General features: G+C 40.1%; 1 protein-coding gene across 2 annotated transcripts in view; it reads right to left on the bottom strand.

Moving 5' to 3' along the window:
• PCNX2 (pecanex 2) overlaps nt 1-27,467 on the bottom strand; it is a 309,377-nt gene that overhangs the window by 265,991 nt on the left and 15,919 nt on the right. Inside the window, exons 2-5 of one of the 2 annotated variants that reach the window (XM_024927813.4) lie at nt 9,742-9,947; nt 8,828-8,948; nt 8,068-8,104; nt 4,819-6,132 (exon numbers count right to left, since the gene is read on the bottom strand). In XM_024927813.4, the coding sequence (XP_024783581.4) occupies nt 4,819-6,132; nt 8,068-8,104; nt 8,828-8,948; nt 9,742-9,947 (1,678 nt within the window). Of the gene's footprint in view, nt 1-4,818; nt 6,133-8,067; nt 8,105-8,827; nt 8,949-9,741; nt 9,948-27,467 lie in introns of those variants that run through there. The other variant, XM_034949151.3, reaches the window with a different exon arrangement.

The raw sequence follows: 27,467 nt of genomic DNA, 5'->3' as shown, positions 1-27,467 counted from the left end.
TTCTTCTCACTCTCCAAAACTGAATTTTCAAGCTAAAGCTAGAATTGTCCCCTTCATAAAGCAAATACTTGTTAAGTATAGCTGGGGGCGGGGGTTGTTTTTGTTTGTTTGTTTGTTTGAGACAGGGTCTGGCCCTGTTGCCAAGGCTGGAGGCTGGAGGCTGGAGTGCAACGGTGGAGTCATAGCACGCTGCAGCTTCAACCTCTTGGGCACAAGTGACTCTCCTATCTCTGCCTCCCAAGCAGCTGGGATGACAGGCACATGCCACTACATCCAGCTAATTTTTAAAATTTTATGTAGGTATAGGGGCACGCTATGTTGTTCAGGCTGGTCTTGAACTCCTGTCCTCAAGTGATCCTCCCACCTCAGCCTCCTGAAGTACTGGGATTACAGGCATGAGCCACCACACCCGGCCAAGTATAGCTGATTTTGAACAATATGCTTAGCACTGTGTAGGACACAGAGAGCTACAATACCTATTCCTTGCCCTGAGAACATTTTAAGATGAATGAGAATTCCAAGATCAATAGGTAATGATTGTTTTTATTTTTTGCATTTTTTGAATCCTCTTTAAACAACAAACCACTAAGGGTCTCAGGTTATACCATTATGCAAAATGGACTGTATATGTCCCTGAGGATCAGCCCTTCCTTTTCTGTGGACACATTCCAACAGTCACTTTTAAGATCAAAAGGACCATTGTACTCCCATGACTTACTCTGAGTAAATGATTGGCTCTTAAGCTCAACAGCCTGTGCCTGAGAGAACAGAATTGAGCCTGAACCTACAAGTTCTTTCAAGACACACCATTCGAAAAGTCTATCAAGATCTGCCTAAGCCCTCAGAAAGCAAAACTGTGTTAGTGTCTGTGGGATATAAATCACATCCTTGCATATATAACAAAGTTATTCATCCTTAAACTTCAAGTAATTAGAGGAGCAATGCTGGCTTCTCTGTGAGTCCTGAACATAAACATTTTCAGCACATCTGTGAAACTACCATAAGAATTTCCTTGGTATGAAAATGTTTGCATTTCATGTGACAGCCTGTCAAGATAGAAGTTTTCACAGTTTTCCAGAAACACATTTATAAGAAAGTGCTATCATAACAAATAGCTTTAGCCAGTAATCATGCCTCATAAAAAATCGCAGAAAGGCATATTGACACAGCTCTCCTGCTTCACACTAAGTGTCTTTGAATTCATTTGTTCACATCTCTTTATCATATCTTAGACTCCTTTCCTCTTAAATGGGTACATTACATAAGTCAACATATGGACGGTTTTTTTCCTTTTTTCCTTAAAAAATACATTTATAGAAATGTTTCTGTTTATAAAAATAGTACACAGTCATTGTATGTAATTTAAAACTATACAAAAGAAAAAACTTTGAATCACTCTTAATCCTGCCATCATGATATTACCACTGGAGCCAATTTGATATATATCACACCAGTCTCTTTTTCCTAGATATACGCACTTTTTTTTTTTTACAAAAATGAAGTCATAATGCAGGTATGGTTTTATACCTATATTTATCTTAAACTATTATAAATATTTAATGTTATTGGATATTCATCTACATCATCTAAAAATAGTAGTTATATAATATTACACTGATAATGGTATAATTTAAATAGACCCTGACTATAAATTTACATTGTTTCAATTTTCCATATTATAGACAATTTTTCAATAAGCATTTCTATATACATTCATGATTCTTTCCCTAGAAATTCTTAGAAGTTAGGAGACTGAATATACAAATGGACAATAGGCAGAAACTATTCATAAACGTAGAACTCTGACCAATAATCTGCAGCAACCAGGTGAGAAAATCAACCCATTATCCAGAGTAACCAGCCCAGGAAGCCAATATACTATGCACAAGTCAGGCTTGTAGGAAGTCAGACCACTATTTCTGGCAAACAATCCAGGAAGCCAAACAATAACCCCCATAATAATTAGCTCGAAATGGCCAGGACCTGATTCATAACCGACAGCTTCCCTAATGTCTGTCCCTGCTTCCAACTTAGGACCACCCAAAGAAAACCAAACCAAACCAAGCACATAGGATGCCTCACTCCTAGTCCAGCCACCTCCAGCTTCCTAATGCCCATAACCTCCAATCAGGGCACATCCGAAGCCTTTCCTTTTTTTCCACTATAAAGCTTTCTCATTCAAGTTGCCTTTAAGTCTCTGCTGAACCCAAGCGATGACCGCTGACTCCCTTGCTATAAGCTATAAGCAAGCTCTGAATAAATAGACTTTGCTTGTTCTCATGTGGGCGGTCCTCATTTATTTCCACAAAGTAAAATAAAGTTGTGTCAAACAAAAAAGCAAACAAACATGGTTTAAAGGCTTTTCAAAAGTGTGTGGTTTTCCATAGCCTTGTATTCTAGGATATTTCTGAGACCTGAGAATAATCCTAAGGCGGTTTGTGAAGAGAACCTGGGCTGGAAATAAGAGTACATTAAACAGAACTGGGGAATTGTGTATCTTTTTCTAGTCAGGTCCAAGTTCAAGCACTGTCCTACTAATGAGCAGGAAAAAGATTAGAGAACATTTCCTAAGCTGCTAATATCATTAAACACCATCATGTTGTTTTATAAACACACTCAAAAACTGGGTTTTCAGATTATAATAACAAATACTTTAGTGAAAGAAGAGTAAGAGGATATTACCAGTCTCAAAGATACATGGCATCACTGAAAAACCATCTAATTTGCCACCTTTGACGTTGATGGCCTTCTAAGAGCTAAAAGATTCACTGTCTCTGTCTTCCTTCAATTAAAATCCTCTGTCCTTTCCTAAAAGAAGCATGTAATTCATTCCAACTCCTCCCTTCCTGCTGTACTTTCAAGTTCTTGATAACTAAGCCTATCTCTTCCCATAGAATACCTCATATCTCCCTGCACACAACCTCAATTTCCAGTTTAACCCTTCTGATTGAATGTGGCTGGCTGAAAAAATTAAGAAGAGCAAAAACTCAAGTAGGCAAACCAAATAAACTTTACATACGGCCTGAGGGGAAAACAAAAATAAAAGACTAAAATTGATCAAATAGCAAAATTTTTCACATATTTTCCTAATTGAATCCTCACAATAAATCTATAACATATTATGATTCCTGCTCTGTAGAAGAAACTCCAACACAGATGGATTTGATCAATTGTCCAAGCTCAACCAGCTGGTATTACTGAACCAAAATCTGGCCTTGGGCTATCTGGTTCCAAAGTCAGTGCTCTATCCACTGGACACACTGCTTCTGGGAAGGCCTTCACGCGCTCTGGGTTATCACTGGCTAATACAGTAGCCAATAGCCACATGGCTACTTAAATGAATTAAAATCTAATGAAATTAAAAATGCCAGTTCTCATCTACACAACCCCCTTTTAAAGTATTAAATAGCTACATGTGGCCACTGGCTACCATATTGGACTGCAGATATGGAATATTTCTATCACTGCAGAAAATTTTATTGGACAGTGCTAGCCTAGAGGTATGAATCTTTATTAATATAAAGATAGATGATAAACACCCAAATCTTTAAATACAAAAGTTTTTATCTCAGGTTACTCCTGCTTTATATACCACCCTGTCTGTTAAAAAGTTTAACTGAATCAGAGAAAATTGCTCAGAGCAACCAGTATGGAGCCAGAGGAGCTCCTGGCTGTCCAGAGAGCAGAGGAAAAATCCCAGCACTAAGAAACGTTACTACCTACAGCACAGAAAATGAGCTACCATATGTAAACACAACTTTCAGTCAGCATTCCTACCATACAGATGCTATCTCAGTACAGGTCTATGTAGAAATGATATGCTCAGAAATCACAGCAGTAACAGAATTTAAAGCTAAAAGACCTTATAAAAGCTCTAGTCCAGTAACATCATTTTATCCATGAGGAAACTGAGGCCCAGAGACATTAAGTAACCTGAAAATAAATGTACCTTATCTTCATATAGGAAATATCATTTAATTTTTATGAGCGAGGACTCTGGAACAAGACTGCCTGGAATCAAATCTCAGTTCCAGCACCTCCTGAACTTACTAGATACTTGGGAAGGCAAGGGAAAATTTCTGAGACTCATCCAAAGAACAAGAAGGATGATGGTATATCCATAACGTAAAGTTATATAAGGAGTAAGTGAGTTAATATGAGAGTAACTGTATAATTTATCATCTAAACTGGGGACTCTTTTGAGAGAGAAAGTCAGTGCTCTTAATAATTATGTTGGCAAAACATGTGTAAATGAGGACCCTTCCAGGCAAACCACAAAGTACAGTCACCCTCGTTAATACATGCAAAGTGCTTAGAACACTGCCTGGCATAAATTAAGAGCAGCAGAAGTGTTTGTTATTATTATGTGTACAACATGGGATAATTAGTGGATTCTGTATTTTATAATAGAACTCAGCAGGAAAAGTAGATTCACTTCACAGAAATTTGTCTTAGAATTAACTTTCCCAGAAGGCATCTATTCCATAAAGTAAGAAATATCTATTGGGAGTACTTGCCACAGTAGTAAAACATAATTGCTTATTTCTCTGGGAGTAAATAGTCTTGCCTTCTATAGGGAAGCAAAAAAATTATGACAATGCCTTAAGTGTCCTGGTAGAGTAGGACAATATATGTATACATGTTCATCACAGAGCTTAGTATCGGTACATTCAGCAAATATTGATGAGACAGCCAAGCAACAAACGATTACCCAAGAGTTGTCTCACTATTTGCAAAATCAAATTACACAAGACAAATGGCAAAAAGGTGTATTGCCCTCTATGTCATCATCAGAATGGAACTGACGTGGAATCGCACCTCGGAGAAGCCCACTTTCTTCATTCTGCTCAGCTGAGCCATTCAGTTGATTGGATGCCGTCATCTTGGAAGTATTAATGGATTCTAACAGGGAGACAAATTCCAGGAAGTTGGACTCATTTGGCATTTGTCCTTCCTTAGCCTCTAGGTCAGATTTGGAAGTTGGCATTGTTTTCTCTGTATCGTTAACAATTTCTGCAGAGCTTTTACTCAAGACATCTGTCCCACTGTCCACACTGAGCACCCGGGCATGCCTCTTTTCATGGCTGGACTTACAAGACGATGGGTCAAGGTTAGTCTGGCCTTCCTTCCCCACCTTAGACTCAGAGGCTATATCAGGTGTAAGCCGGGACACCGATTCCCAGGGTTCCCGTGATGAAGAACTGTGATCCTTGATGGCATTTCCCCCCTCCCCAGATCCGTAGCCAGAACACTGATTGGTGGATACCCTCGTCTTCAGTCTCTCTGGAGTCCTTTCACTTCTATTGCCTTCGGGACAGGGAACACCTCCTCCCCCACCCTCAGGCAGGTCCAGGGTGATTACAGGAATTGAGATCTGCTCGGCATGTGGAGAACCGGCCGCCCCTGGGTTAGTGGGCTCAGCGTCAGACTTTACACTGGTCTTCTCTGTGCCAACCACCCTCAGGTGGAGGGAGCTTTCCAAATCTGTCATGGAGTTTGGGGTACTGCTCATCGTGATAACAATTTTTATGGGCTCATGTAGACTCAGTGGGTCTCCGGGTTGAGAAGTATCAATGAGAGTAACAGCTACCTCACTATCTGAGGAGTCCACTTCCTGGTGCAAGGGCAGGTCCACCTGGCAGGAGGTATCTACCTGACAGGATGTGTCTGCTGGCTCCTCCACAGGCTTGGCCACGATGGTGTCACATTGAGGGCAGCTGCTGCTCAGGCTGTCCTGAGGTGACTTGCTTTGTACCCGTTCCCTTATGGAGCCCTGGGGACAACTGACAGGTTCTGGAATCAGGACTGAATTCTCACTCCCCCACGGCTGGAAAGAAACGTCTGTTTCTAGTAAGTCATACTGAGACAAAGACAGGTGGGGCAACTTCTTCAAGGGTCCCTTATCCACTAAGCCACCCTCAGATCTGTGGCGCAAAGGAGGCTGCCCCTTGCCTCCTCTTTCCTTTCCTTTACCATTGATGAGAGTTTCTGTGGCAACTGGTTTTACGGGTATTACTGACTTGGGCGTGGTTTCCAGCATGTGTGCTTGAGACGCAGGTAAGCTTTCCACTTTGATACCAGGTGAGGTAGATGACACTGGTGCTATGGGATGGTCTTCTAATAGAATGACACCTGAAATGACACATGGCAACTTTATTAGCATCAGAAATGAATGAGTAATGCCCAAGAGCAAGACCTAATGAATAATAACAAAACTAAAACAGCACCAGCAACTAATGGAATTAGATACTTTTTTTATTCTACTTTAAGTTCTGGGATACATGTGCAGAACATGCAGGTTTGTTACACAGGTATACATGTACCATGGTGGTTTGGTGCACCTGTCAACCCGTCATCTAGGTTTTCAGCCCTGCATGCATTAGGTATTTGTCCTAATGCTATCTCTCCCCTTGCCCTCCACCTCCGACAGGCCCCGGTGTGTGATGTTCCCCTCCCTGTGTCCATGTGTTCTCATTATTCAACTCCCATTTATGAGTGAGTTTAGTTTTCTGTTCCTGTGTTAGTTTGCTGAGGATGATGGTTTCCAGCTTCATCCACGTCCCTGCAAAGAACATGAACTCATTCTTATTTACGGCTGCATGGATACTTATTTTTTAAAATAACACTCCCACTGTGAAATTATTCTTGAAACACAACAATAAAAATAAAACAAATGAAAAGCAATACAGTATAACAACTATATATATAGCATTTACATTGTATTAGGTATTATAAATAATTTAGAGATAATTTAAAGTATACAGGAGGATGTGTGTAGGTTACAAGCAAATACTATGCTGTTTTATATAAGAGACGTGAGCAACATCCACAGATTTTGTTATCCACGGGGGTCCTGGAACCAAATCCCCTAAAATACTGTAGAACACCACCAACTAGGATGGTATCTTTTATAAGATTTGACTAAGGAAAAAACAGAATTCTTTGCTTTACTGCAGTGTTGCTAAGAAACACTGGATTTAGTAGCCAGGTATGGGTTTAAATGCTACCTGTACATTTTACATACTATGACTCAGAATGAAATAATGTATGTAAAACTTCTACTGCAATTCTTAGTACAAATAAAAAATAGAAAATTATTGTTTTAATTGGAATGGTGAAATTAAAAGGCCAGACCAGATATTCAAAGTATGTAAGATTATTATAGCACACCTAATCTGGAAGAATATGTTTCATATGAAGAAAAAGGTATGTGCTTGTATATGTGTATATAAAACACATAATGTTGTTATGAAGCTGTACGTGCAACTAAAATATTAGAAATCTAACTCATGTGAATTTATTTCGGTAGCAATAATATAGAAAAAATATGGATAATCCTTTACATATTGTTATAATGGGATACAACTGAACGATGAAAAAAGAAACTTCATTTTAGGGGTTCAGGGCTATGGTGCTAATTTCAGCTATTTTCTAGAGCGAATTAAACTTTACACTATTTTCAAAATTGAAATAGTGCACAAAATTTGTCTTTGTAGTAGTGGAAAAGAAAATAGAATTGCAGAGAAAGGAAGGAATTAATTCAGGCCTCCAAAAGATCTTTTCTAAGCCTTCTGCAGGTAGTCAAAAGACAAAAAAAAAAAAGTTAGTAAAAATGTAAAACAAAAATTGTTTAAGTTAAAAGAAAGATCCCCCAAAACAAAATCTGTAACTTGAAAGAAAGGCAGATATGCAGAATGCTGTACAATTTATCCTGTCATTTTTTTATGTATATGCTATAATACAAATTTTTATATGGATGATAATTTATCACTAGTAAAAAACTTATATGTCTGCTCTTTATAAGCCATATGAAATGAGGCATAGACTGGAGAAATGACAATGAATTATGATCAACAAAATATCACAATTTGAATTAAGACTTGATATACAAATACAGATGAGAAAAAATTAAAATTAAGAGTTAAAGAAACAAAGTCAAAATATAACTATGCAGTCTTAGGTATAGTTCTTATTTTCAATTAATCCACTGGCATTCTGTTTTATAAAAATATTTCTCACTTCACTGAGGATAGTGCTGTGATAAAATATAAATGATTAACAGTTTACCTTTGAGATCTTCTACAGTTTCCTGTGCTGACAACTCCTACACAAATGAAAGAAACAAAAATCAATAGATGACTCAGCTGACCATCCATTTCCAGACAGTCGGCAATAACTGACAGCAGTCACTGATTTTCTAAATGGCATGTAGGGGAGAGACAATACAGTGTTCACTCTCCTTAAGCTTCTATAAAATGGGGCCCAGAATGGATACAAACATATGTAAATGTGGACATTCAACCGAGACAACTGTACTGTGACAAAGGGAGATTTGCTACTAAGAAAGTAAGCAAAGAAGGACGAAGCCACTACTTACACTATAGTGAATGGAGCTCAACAAAGTTAATCTAGAAAAAAGGTGATTTATTGACTTCCCAAAAAGACAAGTGTGATTTAAAATGGAAAGCAGAGGTGATATCCATTTCAGGTGGAAGGCACTGCAGATATGATGACTTAAATGAATGACAACAGAAAGAAGCAAAGGCCTACAAATTGGTTCTCTGCCCAGTGTGGTTGACCCAGCAGCGCAGGTGGACAGCAGGGAAGGCCAGAGAGTGTGCTTTGAACACATGACTGGGCATTTATTTTATGGTCCCAAGGGCACCCTTCAGGCCATTTCCAGACCCTGGGATGTGATATTCCACTGTACACGGGCCAGTGATTACAGCATGCAAGCTACAATCACTGCTGCTGAACACTCCCATTCTAGGTGAGATCAACATCGAAACCACATGAAGAGGGTGAAACAGGAAAGAAGACCACTAACCAATGGCCCAGAAGAGTGATGAGAGGTTATGCTTTGCCCTCTGGAGCTGCAGCGGAGGGGAGGCGTGGAGAGGTTTCGACTGGCCTCTTCCTTTTTGCCATTGTGAATCTGCCTATTATTGCTAACCCAACATGAGAAACACAAGAGCAGTGAGCGATATTATCAAACAGAAGCATGACTCTTTTAGTACTAGTCTAAAAGCTTTTTTTCCTAGAGTCCATTTTGTTATATTCCTTACATATAAATCTTTTTTTGTTGTTGTTAAGAGACAGGGCTTCGCTCTGTCTGGGTAGACTGGAATGCAGTGGCACAATCATGGCTCACTGCAGCCTCAAGCTCCTGGACTCAAGTGATCCTCCCACCTCAACCTCCCAAAATGCAAGGTTTACAGGCATAAGCCACCATCTGCAGCAGATAAATCTTATAATAAACATTATTTTTAAATTAGAGGACATGCTATCTTAAGGAGCTATAGGAAATAATACAAGAATGGTGAAAAGAATGCTAACTCAAGAATTACTCTTAATATTTCAGTTCTATGTAATGTATTACTTTTATATCAACAAACACAAATGCTGTTCTTTAAAATACTCTGGCATGCTCTAAGCATTTAAATAACAACATTAAAAGCAGTGAAGGGAAATTTTTTGCAGTGCTAAGCCTAAGGCAAATGAATTCTAGATCTTATGAGAAGGTCATATTGACTTCCCAAAAAGACATTTATTGGGAAGCCAGTTAAAACATCTTGATTATGAATATCAATTTTATGCTTAAGTATATACTGAAATATAAGAAAAATGCATATATTTCTGTCTGCCTATACTAGTAATTTCATAAACAACTGATAAAAAACTTATTTTAATCAAGAGCAAAACATTTAAATTTTGAAGTGTCACATTAATTGAAAATATTACCTTGGATTTTTGTGATTAGTTATGTGTTCACCTTTGGCCTCCTTGTCTTTATTTGGCTTTTCTTCCTTTCTGGAGGGCTTTTGCTGAATTAATTCTCCTTTGTCAAACATGAGGTGTAGGCGATAACTGACCAGTTTGATTATTGTGAAGAATATAGTCACTGCACTGCAGTAGAAAAATACAATGATCGCATTTGGAGGAAAAGCCTGAAGAAAGGAAAAGAGAGAGAAAAATCATTTGCTTTTAAGATTTTCTTTCTGTTTTAAATCTGGAAGCATTTTTAGACTATATATTGAATATAAATTAGGCAAGATTTCAAATTAGACTAATTTTTTAAGTTTTCCTGGTTAAAATACTTGAGGAGAAAGAGCTGCTTTTTATTTTTTGAAGTCTTTTTTGTTTCTCAGGTTCTGTAGTAGTTGCACTGATAACCAACATTTGATTTGCAGGCAGGAACCCCACAGAACAAAAGATATATTCGAGGAAACCTCTCCATTTTTTTTTTTTTTTTTTTTTTTTTTTTTGAGACAGAGTCTCACTGTATCACCCAGGCTTGAGTGCAGTGGCGAGATCTCGGCTCACTGCAACCTCCGCCTCCCGGGCTCAGACAATTATCCTGCCTCAGCCTCCCGAGGAGCTGGGATTACAGGCATTCGCCACCATGCCCGGCTAATTTTTGTATTTTTAATAGAGACAGGATTTCATTATGTTGGCCAGGCTGGTCTCGAACTCCTGACCTCAGGTGATCCGCCCACTTCGACCTCTCAAAGTGCTGAGATTACAGGTGTGAGCCACTGTACCCGGCCTCCATGTTTGATAAGCTCTTATCTATCGCCTAATCCAATGCATCTTCCTATGCAGCTCATCTTAAAGGCCAGAGATGTATTTTGTTTTCATCAACAAAACACAAAAAGCCTTGTGGAGAACAGAAGGAAAAAGAAGGGAGAAAGGTTAGGGTAACCACTCCCCCATTCCCCTCCCTAACCTCCCACTGCGATAACGCCTGCAGGCCATGGATTTCCCTAGGGTTGTATTGCACACAGGGAACCACAAAAGGGTACTACTTCCAAAAGGAAGAGGGATATTTCCAGCAGAGACAAATGATCTGAGCATGGCGACCATAGTGAGGTTCAGCTCAATTCTATGCAATCCCCTCAAGAAACAAAACGAAAAGAATCACTGGGACCCGTGGAGTTGTCCCACTCTGTAGCATCTCCCATATACCTTCCTAATTCTCTCCAGGACCATGGACTATCACACGTTCTCTGGTCCTTCCTAAACTACATTCCTATTCTTTGGGATGGAAAGAGATCCCCAAGTGTCCCAAGGTGATATCCAGGACAGCCTCAATGATTCGCAAGACCATTTTATCAATGGACTTCCCTAAAGAATATCAGAAATCCAGTGATCCGTGTAGCTGGTGCCTCAACCTAAACATAGCTAGGCTTGCAGACAGCAGGGCCCAGTCCATATCCGCGCCTAAGCAGACCCTGTACAGCTTGCCGTGGTCCCATGCAAGAGTCTATCTTCCAGGTTGGACTGTCCCTAAAATGGAATAGCCAAACAGAGCACAAAAAAGAAAGAGGAAGATGATCAACAAGTAAAAGATAAAGTCAGAGATTTTCACCATCACTTAACTCGCTCTTATTATGTCATGGGGGGAAAAGTCCACAAATAAATATAAAGCAAGCAATAAATAAGTGACGGAATAACTATATAAGACGATACGAGCTAGATAATAAAGCCAGGTCCACTACCTGGCAGCAGATAAGGTTTATATTTACAAAAGGTGCATTTGTAAATATAAACCTTATATTTACATACTAAATACTACTAATACGTTAAAATACTACTAATTTAAATACTACTAAATTAAATACTACTAATACTACTAATAGTTTTGGGTTTCAAAAATTTAAGCTAAATCTAGAGAGTTAATTTGAAGGGGTAAGAAGGAAAAGAAAACCTGCAGATGTCCGTGAAAACAGATTATTGTTATATAAAAATGATATTCCGCCAGGCATAGCGGCTCATGCCTGTAATCTCAGCACTTTGGGAGGCCAAGGCAGAAGGATTGCTTGAGCCCAAGAGTTCAAGAGCAGCCTGGGCAACATAGTGAGACCCCCACCTCCAATCTCTACAAAATTTAAAAAATTAGCCAGGTGTGGTGGCATGCACCTATAGTCCTTGCTACTGGGGAGGCTGAGGTGGGAGGATCTCTTGAGCCTAGGAGTTCAAGGTTACAGTGAGCTATAATCATGCCACTGTACTCCTCCTGCCTGTGGTATCAAGTGAGACCCTCTCTAAAAAAAAAAAAAAAAAAAAAAGGAATTATATTCAAGAGTTTGTTGAATTTTCATGTAACTAGGGTTTCATAGTACTCTAGTCAGCAAGGGTAGCAAAGAGAGTTAGTGATCACTAAATACTCCATCCTCTCCTCTTCATTTCCTAGCTTCTCTTGCAGTGAGGCTGAGGCCATATGACTACTTTTGCCCAATGGACAATGAGCACAAGTGCTGGCTTAGACAATTATGAGCTAGGTGCCTCCCGCATCCCACTCTTTTCCTCTTTACTTGGTGACCTCAGAAGACATGTTTTCCAGATGATATGTCTATAAGATGATGCAGTTTCTTTCAGACTAGGTACCTGAGTAACTCTGCGGAGCAAGGCCCCTATAAACACAAGATGAGCCCATAACGGAATAAGTAGTAAACTTTTGAGTCATTAAACCACTGAGATTTGGAGTTGTGGCCGCTGTGGAAGCTAGCAATACTTAATTAATAACAGGGGGGTCCATTTTCATGAGGAACCTTCCATTCAAATTAGATTAGAGATAAATTGAGAAAACTCTAAGGCATTGAGAAAAGAATGGAAGGGAAGAAGAGTAAGAGATAGAAAATTGTATAGGGCTCTTGGGAAAATTCACTTGGAAAAAAACTGGCATGCCCCAATATTCAGAGAGATATTGCTTTTCAGTTTATCCTCATAACTTTAGGCTACAGTGTAAGCTTGGTAATACTGAAATTAAGTGAGGGCAAGAAGTTAGAATTTGAAGTTACCATGAGTACTAGCATCTAGCTAGCAACCCAAGTGAGAACAGGCCCTTGCCTCATCCTCTATAAAGGACCACTTGGCACTTTGTCATATCTGCAGCCCATGGACCTAACCAGACCATAGTGGGAGACAGAGATTTTGCTGAATTTTCTGGAAGAAAGGTTTTACAGCATGCTATGCATGGTACGTTGTTTCTCCCCAAACTCCCTGATCTCATAATTTCCTTTAAAAACCTCTCCCTAGCCAGGTGCAGCAGCACGTGCCTATAATCCGAGCTTCTCAAAAGGCTGAGGCAGGAGGATCTCTTGAGCCCAGGAGTTCAAGACCAGCCTAGACAACATAGAGAGACCCTGTCTCATTCATAATTAATTAATTAATACCTCTCCCTTCAGTAGACCCTCCAAATTGAATCTAGCATCTCCAAACACTCCTTTCTTACGCCATGCAATTATGCTCTTCCCATGCTCCTCCAATTCCACATGCCCAGGGACATCCCTGAAAATCACTTGCAAGGCCATTTGACTGCAGACATCATCATACTCAGGAAACAGAAGACCTCCAGCTTCTAGTATTTTCTCTCCTTAGAGGTGTGAATGCAGGCAGAGAAAGAGGGCTTAGGAAGGGATTCGCCATAGATGAGCAGTTATGAATTGTTCCTAAATTTTCCCCTTGATGTAAGATATACTCATATTTTTGAATAGCCGTTTTCTTGTTCTAAGGGAAATTATAAGTTCTTATTTCTATGAACTTTTCATTTTAACACATTCTAGTTAACAATGGGAGGCAACATTTTTCAACATCATATCCTTGGCCAAAGAAAAGTTTTATGTTGTTTTCTGACCCATTATTAATATAACTAGTATTATAATGACTCATTTGACCAAGGTTTTATGACAACATTTCATGAAAAACAACACGCTGTTACCAACTAAGCAGTTACAGTTCTTCCCATTGGACCCACCTCTGTCTGTTACCTCTGTCTGTTCCTTCAGGCTCATAGCTCTAGCTGCCTCACAGTCACTACTCTGTTTTTTTTTTTTTCTCTCTTTTCTTTAAAACTTTTGTGGCCAGGCACAGTGGCTCACACCTGTAATCCCAGCACTTTGGGAGGCCAAGGTGGGCGGATCACCTAAGATCAGGAGTTCAAGACCAGCCTGGCCAACGTGGTGAAACCCAGTCTACTAAAAATACAAAAATTAGCCAGGCGTGGTGGTGCATGATTGAAATCCCAGCTACTCGGGAGGCTAAGGCAGGAGAATCACTTGAACGTGGGAGGCAGAGGTTGCAATGAGCCAAGATCGCACCATTGCACTCTAGCCTGGGTGACAAGAGCGAAACTCCATCTCACAAAAAACAAACAAAAAAAAACTTTTGTTTTACTCTGGTAAAATATATATAATACAAAATTTACCATCATAACCATTTTAAAATGTAGAGCTGAGGAGTGATAATTACACTTGCCTGTGTGCTACCGTCACCACCATCCATCTCCAGAATTTTCATCTTCCCAAACTGAAACTGTACCCATTAAACACTAACTCCCCATTATCCCCACCCCCCATCCCCTGGCAACCACCGTTCTACTTTCTATCTATGATTTTGACCACTCTAGATAAATCATATAATTAGAATCATATAGTACATGACCTTTTGTGACTGGCTTACTTCACTAAGCATAATGTGTTTAAGGCTCATCCACGCTGTAGCCTGTGTCAGAATTTCCTTTTTTTTTAAGGCTGAGTAATATTCCATTGTATGGCTAGACCACATTTTGTTTATTCAGTCATCCATTGGTGGACATTTGGGTTGCATCTACCTTTTGGCTACTGTGAATAACGCTGCTCTCAACATGGGTGTACACATATCTGAAGCCCTGCTTTCAGTTCTTTTGAGTATATACCCCAAAAGAGGAATATCTGGATCACATGATATGTTTAATTTTTTTTCTATGTTTAATTTTTTTTTTCAAGACAGTCTTGCTCTGTTGTTCAGGCTGGAGTGCAGTGGCACAATCTTGACTCACTGCAATCTCTGCGTCCCGAGTTGAAGCGATTCTCCTGCCTCAGCCTCATGAGTAGCTGGGACTACAGGCGCGCACCACCAGCCCAGCTAATTTTTGTATTTTTAGTAGAGACGAGGTTTCACCATGTTGGCCAGGCTGGCAGCAAACTCCCAACCTCAGGTGATCCACTCGCCTTGGCCTCCTAAAGTGCTGGGGTTACAGGCTTGAGCCACCGTGCCTGGTTTATGTTTAATTTTTGGAGGAACTGCCTCACCGTTTTCCATAGCAGCTGTGCTGTGTTACATCACTCTGGTTTTTAACTACAGGCCAATGGGTTGTTGCCTCCCATCTCTTGAATGGCCTGGAGAGATAAAAAATCTGGCTGAGTGAGGATTAGCTATAAGTAATGCCCATGCCCAGTGAGAATCAACTGCTGCTGAGGGTTTCTGTTTGCAGACATAAAGAAGGACACTCTTGGGGGCTCATCCTTTACTGATGTGTACCTCATAAGGGTACTTTATCACTCGACTTTCACAAGCTAATTTTGAAGAAGTCTTCTGGAAATGAATAGATTCATTCTGCACATGAAGAAGCTGGGTGTAAAGTGGGTCATGCTGCAGCGTTGATGAGCTCACAGACTCCTCCTTTCTGGAAGTTACCTACCTAGCAACTTCAATGACCTGACTGAGAACCAGAGACTCAGGAGAAAGTAATAAACGTGTGGCCTTCCTGGGCAGTCAGAACACACCACTGTTGGAGGGAGACAATTCCTCCCCACTTCTTGGTTTCAAAAGAGGGGATGATTCTCTCTACATAGCCAGCCTCTCCGCCCCCATGACTTGCTCCTCCCTTAGTGACTTCTGATGAGTGATTTGGGGAGCCAGAACTGGGCATGTCTTTCTCATGCCCTCCCCTTCTTCTCTCTCAGGAGCCGGTTGGGCCAAGAAGGTGTGTCTGGGTGGCTCCTATACTGCAAGGCCTCCAGTGTCAGGCCCCAAGTAAAGAGGCCCAAGGCTGTGCATGGTGCCCCTGACCAAGTGGGTAAGTCTCTATCACTCTGGGGTCCACAGTGAGGAAGTCCACTTGCCTGCAGATATTAATATCAGTCACATTCCCAAATATCAGTTCATTCACACTAAAGGTGATCTTCTGAATTCCTTATGTTTGACTCTTTTGTCTCCCTTAAGTGCCTCAGAAAAGGATGTGTTATCTATGGGGACACCAAGTCTATGAATAAAGTTCTTGAACTTAACTGGAAAGGGAGCCGCTCAGAGCTTCACTAGATGTTCTGTGCTCTTGGTCTAAGCATAATTCATTTACCTGGCACATAATAAGCCTAATAAACTCAGTTTCCCAGCCCACAGCAGAAACTAGAAGGGAAAATGAGGAATGAACAGAAGTAGGCAAAATAATGTAACAAGACCTAATAAATGACAGCTGAAGTCTTGGGAGAAATAAAACTAGAAAAAAGAAAACGCACCCATAAAAAAGCAAAGGCACTTCTACAATTATTTTCTGAGACACAAATACACCTCAGTTATGTCTGAGGCTATCACTACAATAGCATAATATCTAGGATTACAAAGAAAATGGTCTGTGATATTCAATATACTGTCAGAGAAGGCAGGGACATTTAAAACTATCCCATCAATGTGGTTAAAGTAAATTGAGTTTTCCTGCTTAAAGGTTAAGTTTCAAATAATTTGGAAAATGTTTTTACTCAGAATATGTGGCCTAATAAATGAAGCATTAATCTGCCAAATATAACACTCACACTCAAGTTTGACATTTATATGCCCATCCGAGAGTGCTGGGATGATTGTGCTGTATGCCAGAGCATTTCCTCTGGCTGTGGGGAACTGCTTAGTCTGGTTATTTATGCCATCCGTGGGCTTTAGAACCTCCTACTCAAGCTGCTGGAAGACTGACAAGTTCTACAACTATTTGAAAACCACAGGTTCATCCAAAAAGATAGAATTCAGACTGAGCAATATGAGTTGCCTTATCTGCTTCAGAGTTAACAGAGATTCTTTTCTGCTCATCCATTTTATCAAATTAAGAGAGAGCACCTTTGTCCATCTGGTCATCCATCCCCATTCATTCATTCATTCATTCATTCCTTTCACAGGTAAATGTTAGTATCTTGTCTCTGCCATTCAAGTATGACTCCTGGGTCCTATTTAAGTAAGTTATAATTCCTTGAGGGATTGAGGACAGGTGTGTATACAAAAAAAAGCACATGACAGAGAAGTGCTATCATTTCTTTGCGTTTATATATGTGAAGGGAGTTACAAGTTTTCAGATTCAAAATAATATTTCTTACATATTTCATGAATTTCTTTTATGAAAAAATAAACTAAACAAATTTAGTATTTTATCAGAAAATCTGGAACTTGTGATTATATGTTGAAAACTAGAACAAGCCCAGCAGAAGTTTGGATCACAGGAATATAGGCCAAGAACCCCTGGACGTAGATGTGTACAGAATGCATCCTGACATACAGGAACCTGCCCCCCACAGGTTACGGACAGGGGGTCTCCATGCAGCTCCCCTTAGATATAGGCCCCCCTTGCAAATACCTGTTTAAAAATGATGAGGTAGATGGAATCAAAACATTTGACAGTTTCTCAAAATTTAGCTCTATGTGAACGTCTATCCTGCAAAGTAAGATGAACAAAAAAGTAGAATAGAACACTTTCTCTTAGGCCTGCTATTTGACTTTTGTTGGGTTTGCTGTCTGTTTCTTATGAAATCTGCTCTGATTTTGTTGAGCTCCTGGACCTCTTTCTTAGTGTGCAGCTTTGATGAGAGAAATTGATGATAGAGAGGTGGCAAGTGAGTGTCTGGACCGTTAGGATGGTGCTACAGGGAATGGTAAGATGAAAAAAACAGCCAAAGGTTAGAAAGTTAGATTTGACCATATCAGCAGAGTCATTAAAATGAGAATCATTGTAGACTTACTCACTTTGAAAATTATTTAAAAAGCTGCACCTTTCTCTCTTCTCTTCTGATAGAGAATATTGAATGGATAACTTAGTAAATGAATGTTTAGTTTAGTCAAGAAATTTGAACTCATGTTGTCGTTTTCATTTTAAATGGCCATGGTAAGAGTTAACATAATACTTATATTTTTAATGTACACTGAGATAAATAGAATGAATCAATAAGTTTATACAAGACAAAGTTATGTCAACTTCAGTGCAATGACAAAATCAATCATAAATTTGTACTGAGGTTGTGTTGGAAATCCATGTCACATGTCTCCTAATAGAAATGTGCTATTTAAAATTAAAAATGAAAATTAAAAATTATGAATGTTAATAAAATATAACCCATACATGATCAACACCATATTTTATATATAATCTAAATCAAGACTGAATACTTATTTTTCATAAGGAATTTTGGAAATAGTTTTGGCTTGACAAAGTCAAAAACTTACTACTAAAATGTCTGAGTTCATTACCACCAAGTTCCTTGACTCTGTTTATTAAGTGCCCTCAAACCCAAATGATATAGAAAATGACGAGTGTCATGAACTTTCAAGTCTATATCAATTAATGTTCAAATTTAATGAAGTATATTACAGTTAATTTTAAGCAACATTCTTCAAATTCAATTTTGTTAAAATATTAAAATCAGGTCTTAGGTTTAAGTCTTTGATCCATCTTGAGTTGATTTTTGTATAAGGTGAGAAATGAGGATCCAGTTTCATTCTTCTACATGTGGCTTGCCAATTATCCCAGCACCATTTGTTGAATAGGGTGTCCTTTCCCCACTTTATGTTTTTGTTTGCTTTGTTGAAGATCAGTTGGCTGTAAGTATTTGGCTTTATTTCTGGGTTCTCTGTTCTATTCCATTGGTTTATGTGCCTATTTTTATACCAATAGCATGCTGTTTTGGTGACTATGGCCTTATAGCATAGTTTGAAATCAGGTAATGTGATGCCTCCAGATTTGTTCTTTTTGCTTAGTCTTGCTTTGGCTATGTGGGCTCCTTGGTGGTTCCATATGAATTTTAGGATTGTCTTTTCTAGTTCTGTGAAAAAATGAAGACCTGAAATCATAAAAATCCTTGAAGATAACATTGGAAAAACCCTTCTAGACACCGGCTTATGCAAAGACTTCATGACCAAGAACCCAAAAGCAAACGCAACAAAAGCAATTGTAAATAAGTAGGACTTAATTAAACTAAAAAAGTTTTTGCACAGCAAAAGAAATAATCAGCAGAGTAAACAGACAACCCACAGAATCGGAGAAAATCTTCACAATCTATACATCCAAAAAGGACTAACATCCAGAATCTATAGGGAACTCAAACAATTAGCAAGAAAAAAAAAAAAAAAGATCCCATCAAAAAATGGGCTAAGAACATGAATAGACAATTATCAAAAGAAGATATACAAATGGCCAACAAGCATATGAAAAAATGCTCAACATCGCTAATGATCAGGGAGATGCAAATCAAAAACACAATGCAATGCCACCTTACTCCTGCAAGAATGGCCATAATCAAAAAATGAAAAAATAATAGGTGTTGTCAGGGATGCAGTGAAAAGGGAACACTTCTACACTGCTGGTGGGAATGTGAACTAGTACAGCCATTATGGAAAACAGTGTGGAGATTCCTTAAAGAACTAAAAGTAGAACTACCATTTGATCCAGCAGTCCCACTACTGGGTATCTAGCCAGAGGAAAAGAAATCCTTATATGAAAAAGATACTTGCACAGGCATGTTTATAGCAGCACAATTCGCAATTGCAAAAATACGGAACCAGCCCAAATGCCCGTCAATCAATGAGTGGATAAAGAAATTGTGGTGTATATATTTACCATGGAATACTATTCAGCCATAAAAAGGAATGAAATAATTGCATTCACAGCAACCTGGATGGAATTGGAGACCATTATTCTAAGTGAAGTAACTTAGGAATGGAAAACCAAATACCATATGCTCTCACTCATAAGTGGGAGCTAAAATATAAGGATGCAAAGGCATAAGAATGATACAATAGACTCTGGGGACTTGGGGGAAAGAGTGGGAGGAGGGTGAGGGATAAAAGACAACAAATTGGGTATAGTGTATACTGCTTGGGTGATGGGTGCACCAAAGTCTCACAAATCACCATTAAAGAACTTACTTATGTAAGCAAACACCACCTGTTCTCCAAAAACCTATGGAAATTAAAAAAAATCATTAAAAAAACTAGAGAGAATATAAAAAAATAATAATTTAAAAATAAAATATAAAAATCAGTAATAATCATTTTTAAAGGAACAGTGAGATGAAAATGAGTTGCATTAATAACTTTTTCTTTACACATTCTGCTTAACAAACAAGCAGAAGCTGCAGTGCTGTGTGAGCCATGGAAGGAGCAGTGGCCACAGCTCAAAGTGGGAGGGTCCTTAGAGGCTGGGCTAGAAGGGATCCCTGTGCAAGCTCCATGACCACCTGCAGATTTTGCATTCCTTCTCTTGCCCAGTCTGCTAGTCAGCAACCTAGTAAGAAGTCAGATGTTGGTATGTCTCAGAATCCTTCTTTCCTTCTATCCAACTGCAAATGTGTTTAGTTTGATTCTTGCAAAGGCCATAACTACCAAGGATTGTCCAATAGGTTTCTGCTCCATCCCATTCAGTGGTTTTCAATAAAAGAGAAGCTCTTTTGGCATTTTTTTTTTTTTTTTTTGATAGAATCTTACTCTTCGCCAGGGCCGAAGTGCAGTGGCGCAATCTCGGCTCACTACAACTTCCTCCTCTCGGGTTCAAGCGGTTCTCCTGCCTCAGCCTCCCGAATACCTGGGATTACAGGCGCCCGCCACTACGCCCAGCTAATTTTTTTATTTTTAGTAGAGATGGGGTTTCACCATGTTGGCCAGGCTGGTCTCAAACTCCTGACCCTGTGATTTGCCTGCCTTGGCCTCCCAAAGTGCTGGGATTACAGGCGTGAGTCATCGTGCCTGACCTCTTTTGGCATTTTGAGCCTAATAATTTCTCATTGTGTAAGATGTTTAGCTTCTCTGGCTCCCATTGTTTTAATACTACTAGGACATTTAACTTAAATTACATTGTGATAAAGTCATTGAGATAAACCCAAAAATGGTCCCAACAAAATTTGTCAATGCCCCTTGGGGGAAGTTGTTGCTCCCAATTTAGAACCAGTGTGCCTACTTCAATATAATATTTCCAAGTGGGTATTAACATGCTGCAGCAAAGGTCACTAAAATCATGGACCTCATCCACTAATATTACATAACAGTCACCTTCCTTCTTTAGCCCAGGGCTTCCCAGTTTTGACACTACTGACATCTTGGGCCAGATAGTTTTTTGCTGTGAGGGGCTACGTAGGTGCTATGCACTGCAGGACATTCAATAGCATCCTTAGTTTCTACATACTAGGTGTAGTAGCAATCCCTCCAGTGGTGACAACCAAAAATATCTCTAGACAGTCCCAGAGGGGGTGCAAAATCAACCCTCCCCACCATTGAAAATCACTGCTTAGCTCAAAAACGCATTAAAGTGTACCAAGCATAGAGACAAAAGAAACAGAGTCCCTATACATACCAAGTTCAAAAGTCAAGCATGAGAGTAGATGTATAGAGTAGAATTCCAAAGTAGAGTAGCAAGTGCTGTCATTCAAGCAAATCAGGTGTGCCTAAATCAGACTGAGGAATGGGGGTAGCAGACCAAGAAAACTATTTCAGAGAAGTCACACATTTGAAAACTATAAAGCATGCTGAGAAAAGCCAGGCAGAGGAAACAGCATGAGAAAAGCAAAGAGCCTTCCAGGAAGAGCAAATAGTTTGGAATCACAGACATGCGGTATTTGAAGTCAGAAGCAAGTGGTAAGAAATGAAAAATCTTGACATTAGGCTTAGGACTTTGATCTTCATGATGAAGAGCACAGAAGGCTAGCGAAACATAGAAGCAAAAAGTTGGTATCTACATTTTACAAACTCATCCATGTAGATGGACAGATGGAGACAGAAGTAGAACCAGCAATGAGGAGATGAGGAAGGGGCAATCTGTTTCATGGAATTGTTGCAGCGTTTGATGAAATCACATTTGTGAATGCACACTGTGAAACATATACTGATTTTTCTATAAAATCACTTCAAAAACAGTAAAGTGTGATATAAATGCAGACAGAAACTATTCCCACGGCTCTTTTGCTAGTGTTAGAATTTCAAAAACATTTCTAAAAGGAAGGTCTGAGACCACTAGGATTAATGGCAAGATCGTTCAAATAAATGAATACTGTCTCTTTGATGGAGTCTCGCTCTGTCACCCAGGCTGGAGTGCGTGGTGAGATCTCGGCTCACTGCAACCTCTGCCTCCTGCGTTCAAGTGATTCTCCTGCCTCAGCCTCCTGGGTAGCTGGGATTACAGGTGCATGCCACCATGCCCAGATAATTTTTGTGCTTTTAGTAGAGACGGGGTTTCACCATGTTGGCCAGACTGGTCTCGAACTCCTGACCTCAAGTGATCTGCCTGCCTCGGCCTCCCAAAGTGCTAGGATTACAGGCGTGAGCCACCGCACCCAGCTGGAATAAATGAATACTCTTATAAGGTGATACTGAAAGGAAGTAACACATGTTAAGTTGATACATTGTTATTTTAAAAAGTATTTACACAAATTAGCCGGGCGTGGTAGCGGGCGCCTGTAGTCCCAGCTACTCGGGAGGCTGAGGCAGGAGAATGGCGTGAACCCGGGAGGCGGAGCTTGCAGTGAGCCAAGATCGCGCCACTGCACTCCAGCCTGGGCGACAGAGCGAGACTCCGTCTCAAAAAAAAAAAAAAAAAAAAAGTATTTACACAAAACAGTGTGGGACTTCTTCAAAAAATTAATAGAATTAACAGGATCTGGCAATTCCACTTTTGGGTATACATGCAAAAGAAATGAAAGCATGGTCTCAAAGAGATACTTGTACCCCCATGTACATAGCAGCATTATTTATAATAGACAAGGGGTGAGGCTGGGCTCAGTGGCTCACGCCTGTAATCCCAGCACTTTGTGAGGCCGAGGTGGGCGGATCACGAGGTCAGGAGATCGAGACCATCCTGGCCAACATGGTGAAACCCCGTCTCTACTAAAAATAGAAAAATTATCTGGGCATGGTGGTGTGTGCCTGTAATCCCAGCTAATCAGAAGGCTGAGGCAGGAGAATCGCTTGGAACCAGGGAGGCAGAGGTTGCAGTGAGCCCAGGTCGTGTCACTGCACTCCAGCCTGATGACTGAGCGAGACTGTCTCCAGAAAAAAAAGAAAAAATAGACAAGGGGTGGAAACAACTCTAATGTCCTTCAACAAATCTTTGAATAAACAAAATGTGATCTATACATACTATGGAATATTATTCACTCTTGAAAAGGAGGGAAATCCTGATACATGCTACAACATGAGTGAACCTTGAGGATGTTATATTAAGTCAAATAAGGCAATCACGAACCAGCAAATTCTGCATGGTTCCACTTATATGAGGTAACTAGAGTATTCAAACTCATAGAGACAAAAAGTAGAATGGTGGTTGCCAGGGGCTTGGGGGAGAGAGAAATGGGGAGTTATTGTCTAACGGGAATGGAATTTCAGTTTGGGAAGATAAAAATGTTCTAGAGATGAAACATAGTGATGGTTGTACAACAATGTGAATGTACTTAATGTTGCTGAACTGTACACTTAAAGGTGGTTATGATGGAACATTCTATGTTATATACATCTTATCACAATTCTTAAAGTAAGTATTATTTTATAACACTTTGGATTACACATGACATTTTTCAACTGAGAAATATTAACAACCAAATCACCACACTGGGTCCTGCTGTTTGAATACAGAGGTTAAGAAATAAGCAGAACCAGTTCCTCAGAGAGCTCGCGATTTCCCTTCTAGAATATCTCTCAAGTTCAAATTTCATCCATGCAACGTGTTCACTGCCCAGAGGAAGCTACAAAGCAGAAGTCCCACGTTGTTAGCTGGATCCTAAAGATGATCAAGCTCCGCGTTCATTTAGCCTTTCAGGTGCTCAGCAAGTACTGTTCCATATTCTGTGCCAGGCACCGTGCATGGCACTTTGGGGTAGAACTGTGACTGCAACAGGCAAACATCTGTCTTCAAGTAGCTTCCAATATAGCACACAACTAGTGACAACTAATTTTAAAAGTAATTTATTTTTGCCCAGCAAGGGAACCTAACCTAGACTAGAGTGTCAGGGAATAATCCTTCAAGGAACTGGTATTGAACTTGAGCAGTGAAGGGGAACTGGAGTTAACTCAGAAAAGTGAGCATGGAGATTCCAGACAATGGGCCAAAGTGTGCAAAGGATACAAATCAGCATTAGAGACACAAAGAAAGCCTGTGCAGCTGACTGCCTGGGTGGGAGGGCAGAAAAGAAGAAAGGAGTGGGATAAGTCTGGGAAGGTGGGACTGTCAGATGACACACCGCTGAGCCCTTGAGGTCCTCCTTCAATCCCTGCTGGGAGGCCTGGCGTGGCCTGCTAGCCAGTCTCCTCTCCTCTGCTCTACAGCTTTCAAGATAGTGTCTCTCAAGCGCCATTTTAATCACATCACTGCCCTATCAAAATACCTACAATTAATTTTCTCCAGCACTTCTTATGCTAGTTTCAAAGCTTTTCATTGTCAAGACCCCTTGAGCTTCCAGTGTTCTTGGTCATTGCATCACAGAAGTGTGCTTGCTGTCCTCTACCATGGGCAGGGCCACAAACCAACATGGCCTAAGGGAGTAAACACCTAAATGGGGAGATCAGATTAACATCGGTAAAGTAGTATTTAAACACTACAGAGGGGCACACAACTGAAGGGCTCACTCAGGTAAGCTGTCCTATCTTGGCGTCAAGGCAGTCCAATTAGAGCAGGTGGAGAAAACCAAAGAACGGGGGCTGCTGTTGAAGGTTCCAGAGGTCCCTGGCTTCAACTGTGATGCAGAAGTTGCATAAGACATGGAGGGGAGTGTGGAGGAGGGCACCGATCATTAGCACAGATGCAACAGGCGAAGTCAACACGGTGCCTTGACTCTCCACAGGAGAAAGGAGATGATGAAATATAGAGACAGACTTGAAGAGAAGACCCATATTTAAGGGAAAAGGGGAAATGGAACCAAGCAAAGAACACCAAGAAGCAATGAATGACTACTGAAAGATGAGGAAAGCCTGGATACAAACTTATTTTCAACATTACTGATTATGTTTATCATTCTTTATTGATTAATTAGTAAAGGGTTCAGTGTAAACTATGTGTTAAGCACTCTGATGTCCAAATCAGCTATTATCTGCACCACTCATAGACAGTTATCACACTTTTATGGACTCTATTTCAAGTAATTATAAACTCCCCGAGTCTAATCTTTGTGTCTACTCTTTGTGTGCACACAGTACCTGACACGCAGTCAACATTGGGCCCTTTCTTGGCTGCAGCAAGCATGTTAAGCCCTGGCCTCCCACACGCCTATTTTCAAGGTCCACAAACAGTGGCAAGGGCAAACTGTGCCTGCCTCAGGAGCCAACAGAGCCAAGAGGAGGGCAAGTCTGCAGAGAAGATGCTGACTCACAGCAAGGCATCAGGGCCCCCAATCTGGGCTGCTGCTTGATAGGCCTGTCTGGGGACTCTTGAGATGTAAAATGCTGGAGGAGAGAGAGGATCCTGCAGCAGTGACATCATGTCAATGGGACAAGCGCCTCCTGAGGTGTTTTATCACCATGATGGAAAGGGGGTCACAAGCCCTAATCTCATGGGTCAGAGGGAGGAAATGTCTTGAGAATTATGCCTGCTGATGGGAATGGGCATTTCTGTACAGGGGAGTGGAGATTTCTAGAAAGGTTTTCTGATGAGCAAGGGACAGGAGTCAGATCATATGTCTCTTCCTCAGTGTCAGCTCTGATTCTGCAGTTCTTCATAGCTGGAGACACTTGCCCTCCACTCTGTCCCATGCCAGAGCCCACCACAATCTGGTTGGAGGCCTGTGAGCAAGTCTTGTTGCTAACATACCATCTACTCTGGGTGGCAGAGATGAGCCCTCTGGCATCCAGTTTTAGCTTCCTCTTTACAGTATCATTTTTCCCCTTTCTGTAGGATGCACCCCACTCCTAAATGCACATCATTGTATGATGATCTCACTGGGGCTCAAATTGAACATACTTGGCCAGCATCTATAATCTTACTCTGCTATCTTTTTAACATGACCCTAGTATTCTTCAATAATTCTTCTTTACTTAAAGACTCCTCTTGTTCATTTTCTTGCCCAGACCTGGAATAAACCATTTTTTCCAAAGAGCTCTAGTTTCTTTTAAAAGAAAATGGAATTCAGAGACTAAAATCTGAGTTCTAGATCTGTCTATTCTCATTGGGTTATCACTGATTCTAGGTTTTTCAGTAGAGCTCAAAAATAAATTTTTTTAAGAAATAAATAAGTCATGATTTCAGAATGACATTGCTCTTTTTTTTTGTTTGTTTGAGACAAGGTCTCACTCTGTTGCCCAGGCTGGAGTGCAGTGGCATGATCATAGCTCACTGCAGCCTCGACCTCTCGGGCTCAAGTGATCTACCTCAGCCTCCCAAGTAGCCGGGATTACAGGCATGTGCCACCATACACAGCTAATTTGTGTTTGTGTGTGTGTGTGTGTGTGTGTATAAAATATTTATATATATGTGTGTGTATATATATATATTTTATTGTAGAGACAGTTTCACCATGTTGTTCAGGCTGGATTTGAACTCCTAGGCTCAAGCAATCTGCCTGCCTCAGCCTCCCAAAATTCTGGGATTACAGGTGTGAGCCACCACCCTAGGCTGATATTTATAATTTTAAAGATTACAAGGTTCTGTGTAAGTCCTTTGATTTTGTATTTGTTTGTTTTCTTTTATTGCTGAAATCCTTATTCCTAAATATTATAACATGATTTATTATTTTCTTTACCCTGTACTACATATATAATAATTTCAAAATATGTATCAAATCTTATTAATAAGCTTACTGAATGCAATTTAAGATGTCTTTGTGGCTCTTTTGCCTTTATGTTGTATCAGGAGGCCTAGAAAGTCATTAAAGTCATATGAAACAGATTTTGTTTGGTTATGCCATCAATCTATCAAGGTTCATTCCTCATTTCCAGTCCTACTGCCTTCACCTGTTCTTTACCTCCTTCTATAGGTAACTATGTTCTTATTAATGTTTTATCTTTTGAATGTGTCTTTTTGAAACAGAATTAATTGCAGGTATGCTTCATCTTTCCCTCCTTTTTAGTCTATATATATCTTCTGCTTTTTTCTCTTAACAGTGTTATCTGGAGATCCCTCTACAGCAGTCTATTTTCTCATTCCTTTTTTACAGCTGTGTACTACTCCACTGTAGGACGTACCTTAATCCATTAAGCCAATTCCTTCTCAATGGATACCTGTTTCTAGTCATCTGCTATAACAAATAGTGCTTCAGTGACTCACTTTGAACGTACATCCCCTTGAATTCTTGAGAATGGTTATTTATTTAAACCACATTCCATATTACCTTTTTTTTTTTTTTTTTTTTTGAGACAAAGTCTCACTCTGTCACCCAGGCTGGAGTGCAGTGGTCTTCTCAGCTCACTGCAACCTCTGCCTCCTGGGTTCAAGTGATTCTCGTGCCTCAGCCTTCCGAGTAGCTGGGATTATAGGCATGCACCAC

The sequence above is a fragment of the Pan paniscus genome, chromosome 1 (genome assembly GCF_029289425.2).
Source record: "Pan paniscus chromosome 1, NHGRI_mPanPan1-v2.0_pri, whole genome shotgun sequence".
NCBI lineage: Eukaryota > Metazoa > Chordata > Mammalia > Primates > Hominidae > Pan > Pan paniscus.
Note: the sequence above shows the minus strand (reverse complement) of the source record. Positions and strands in the feature narration are given on the sequence as shown.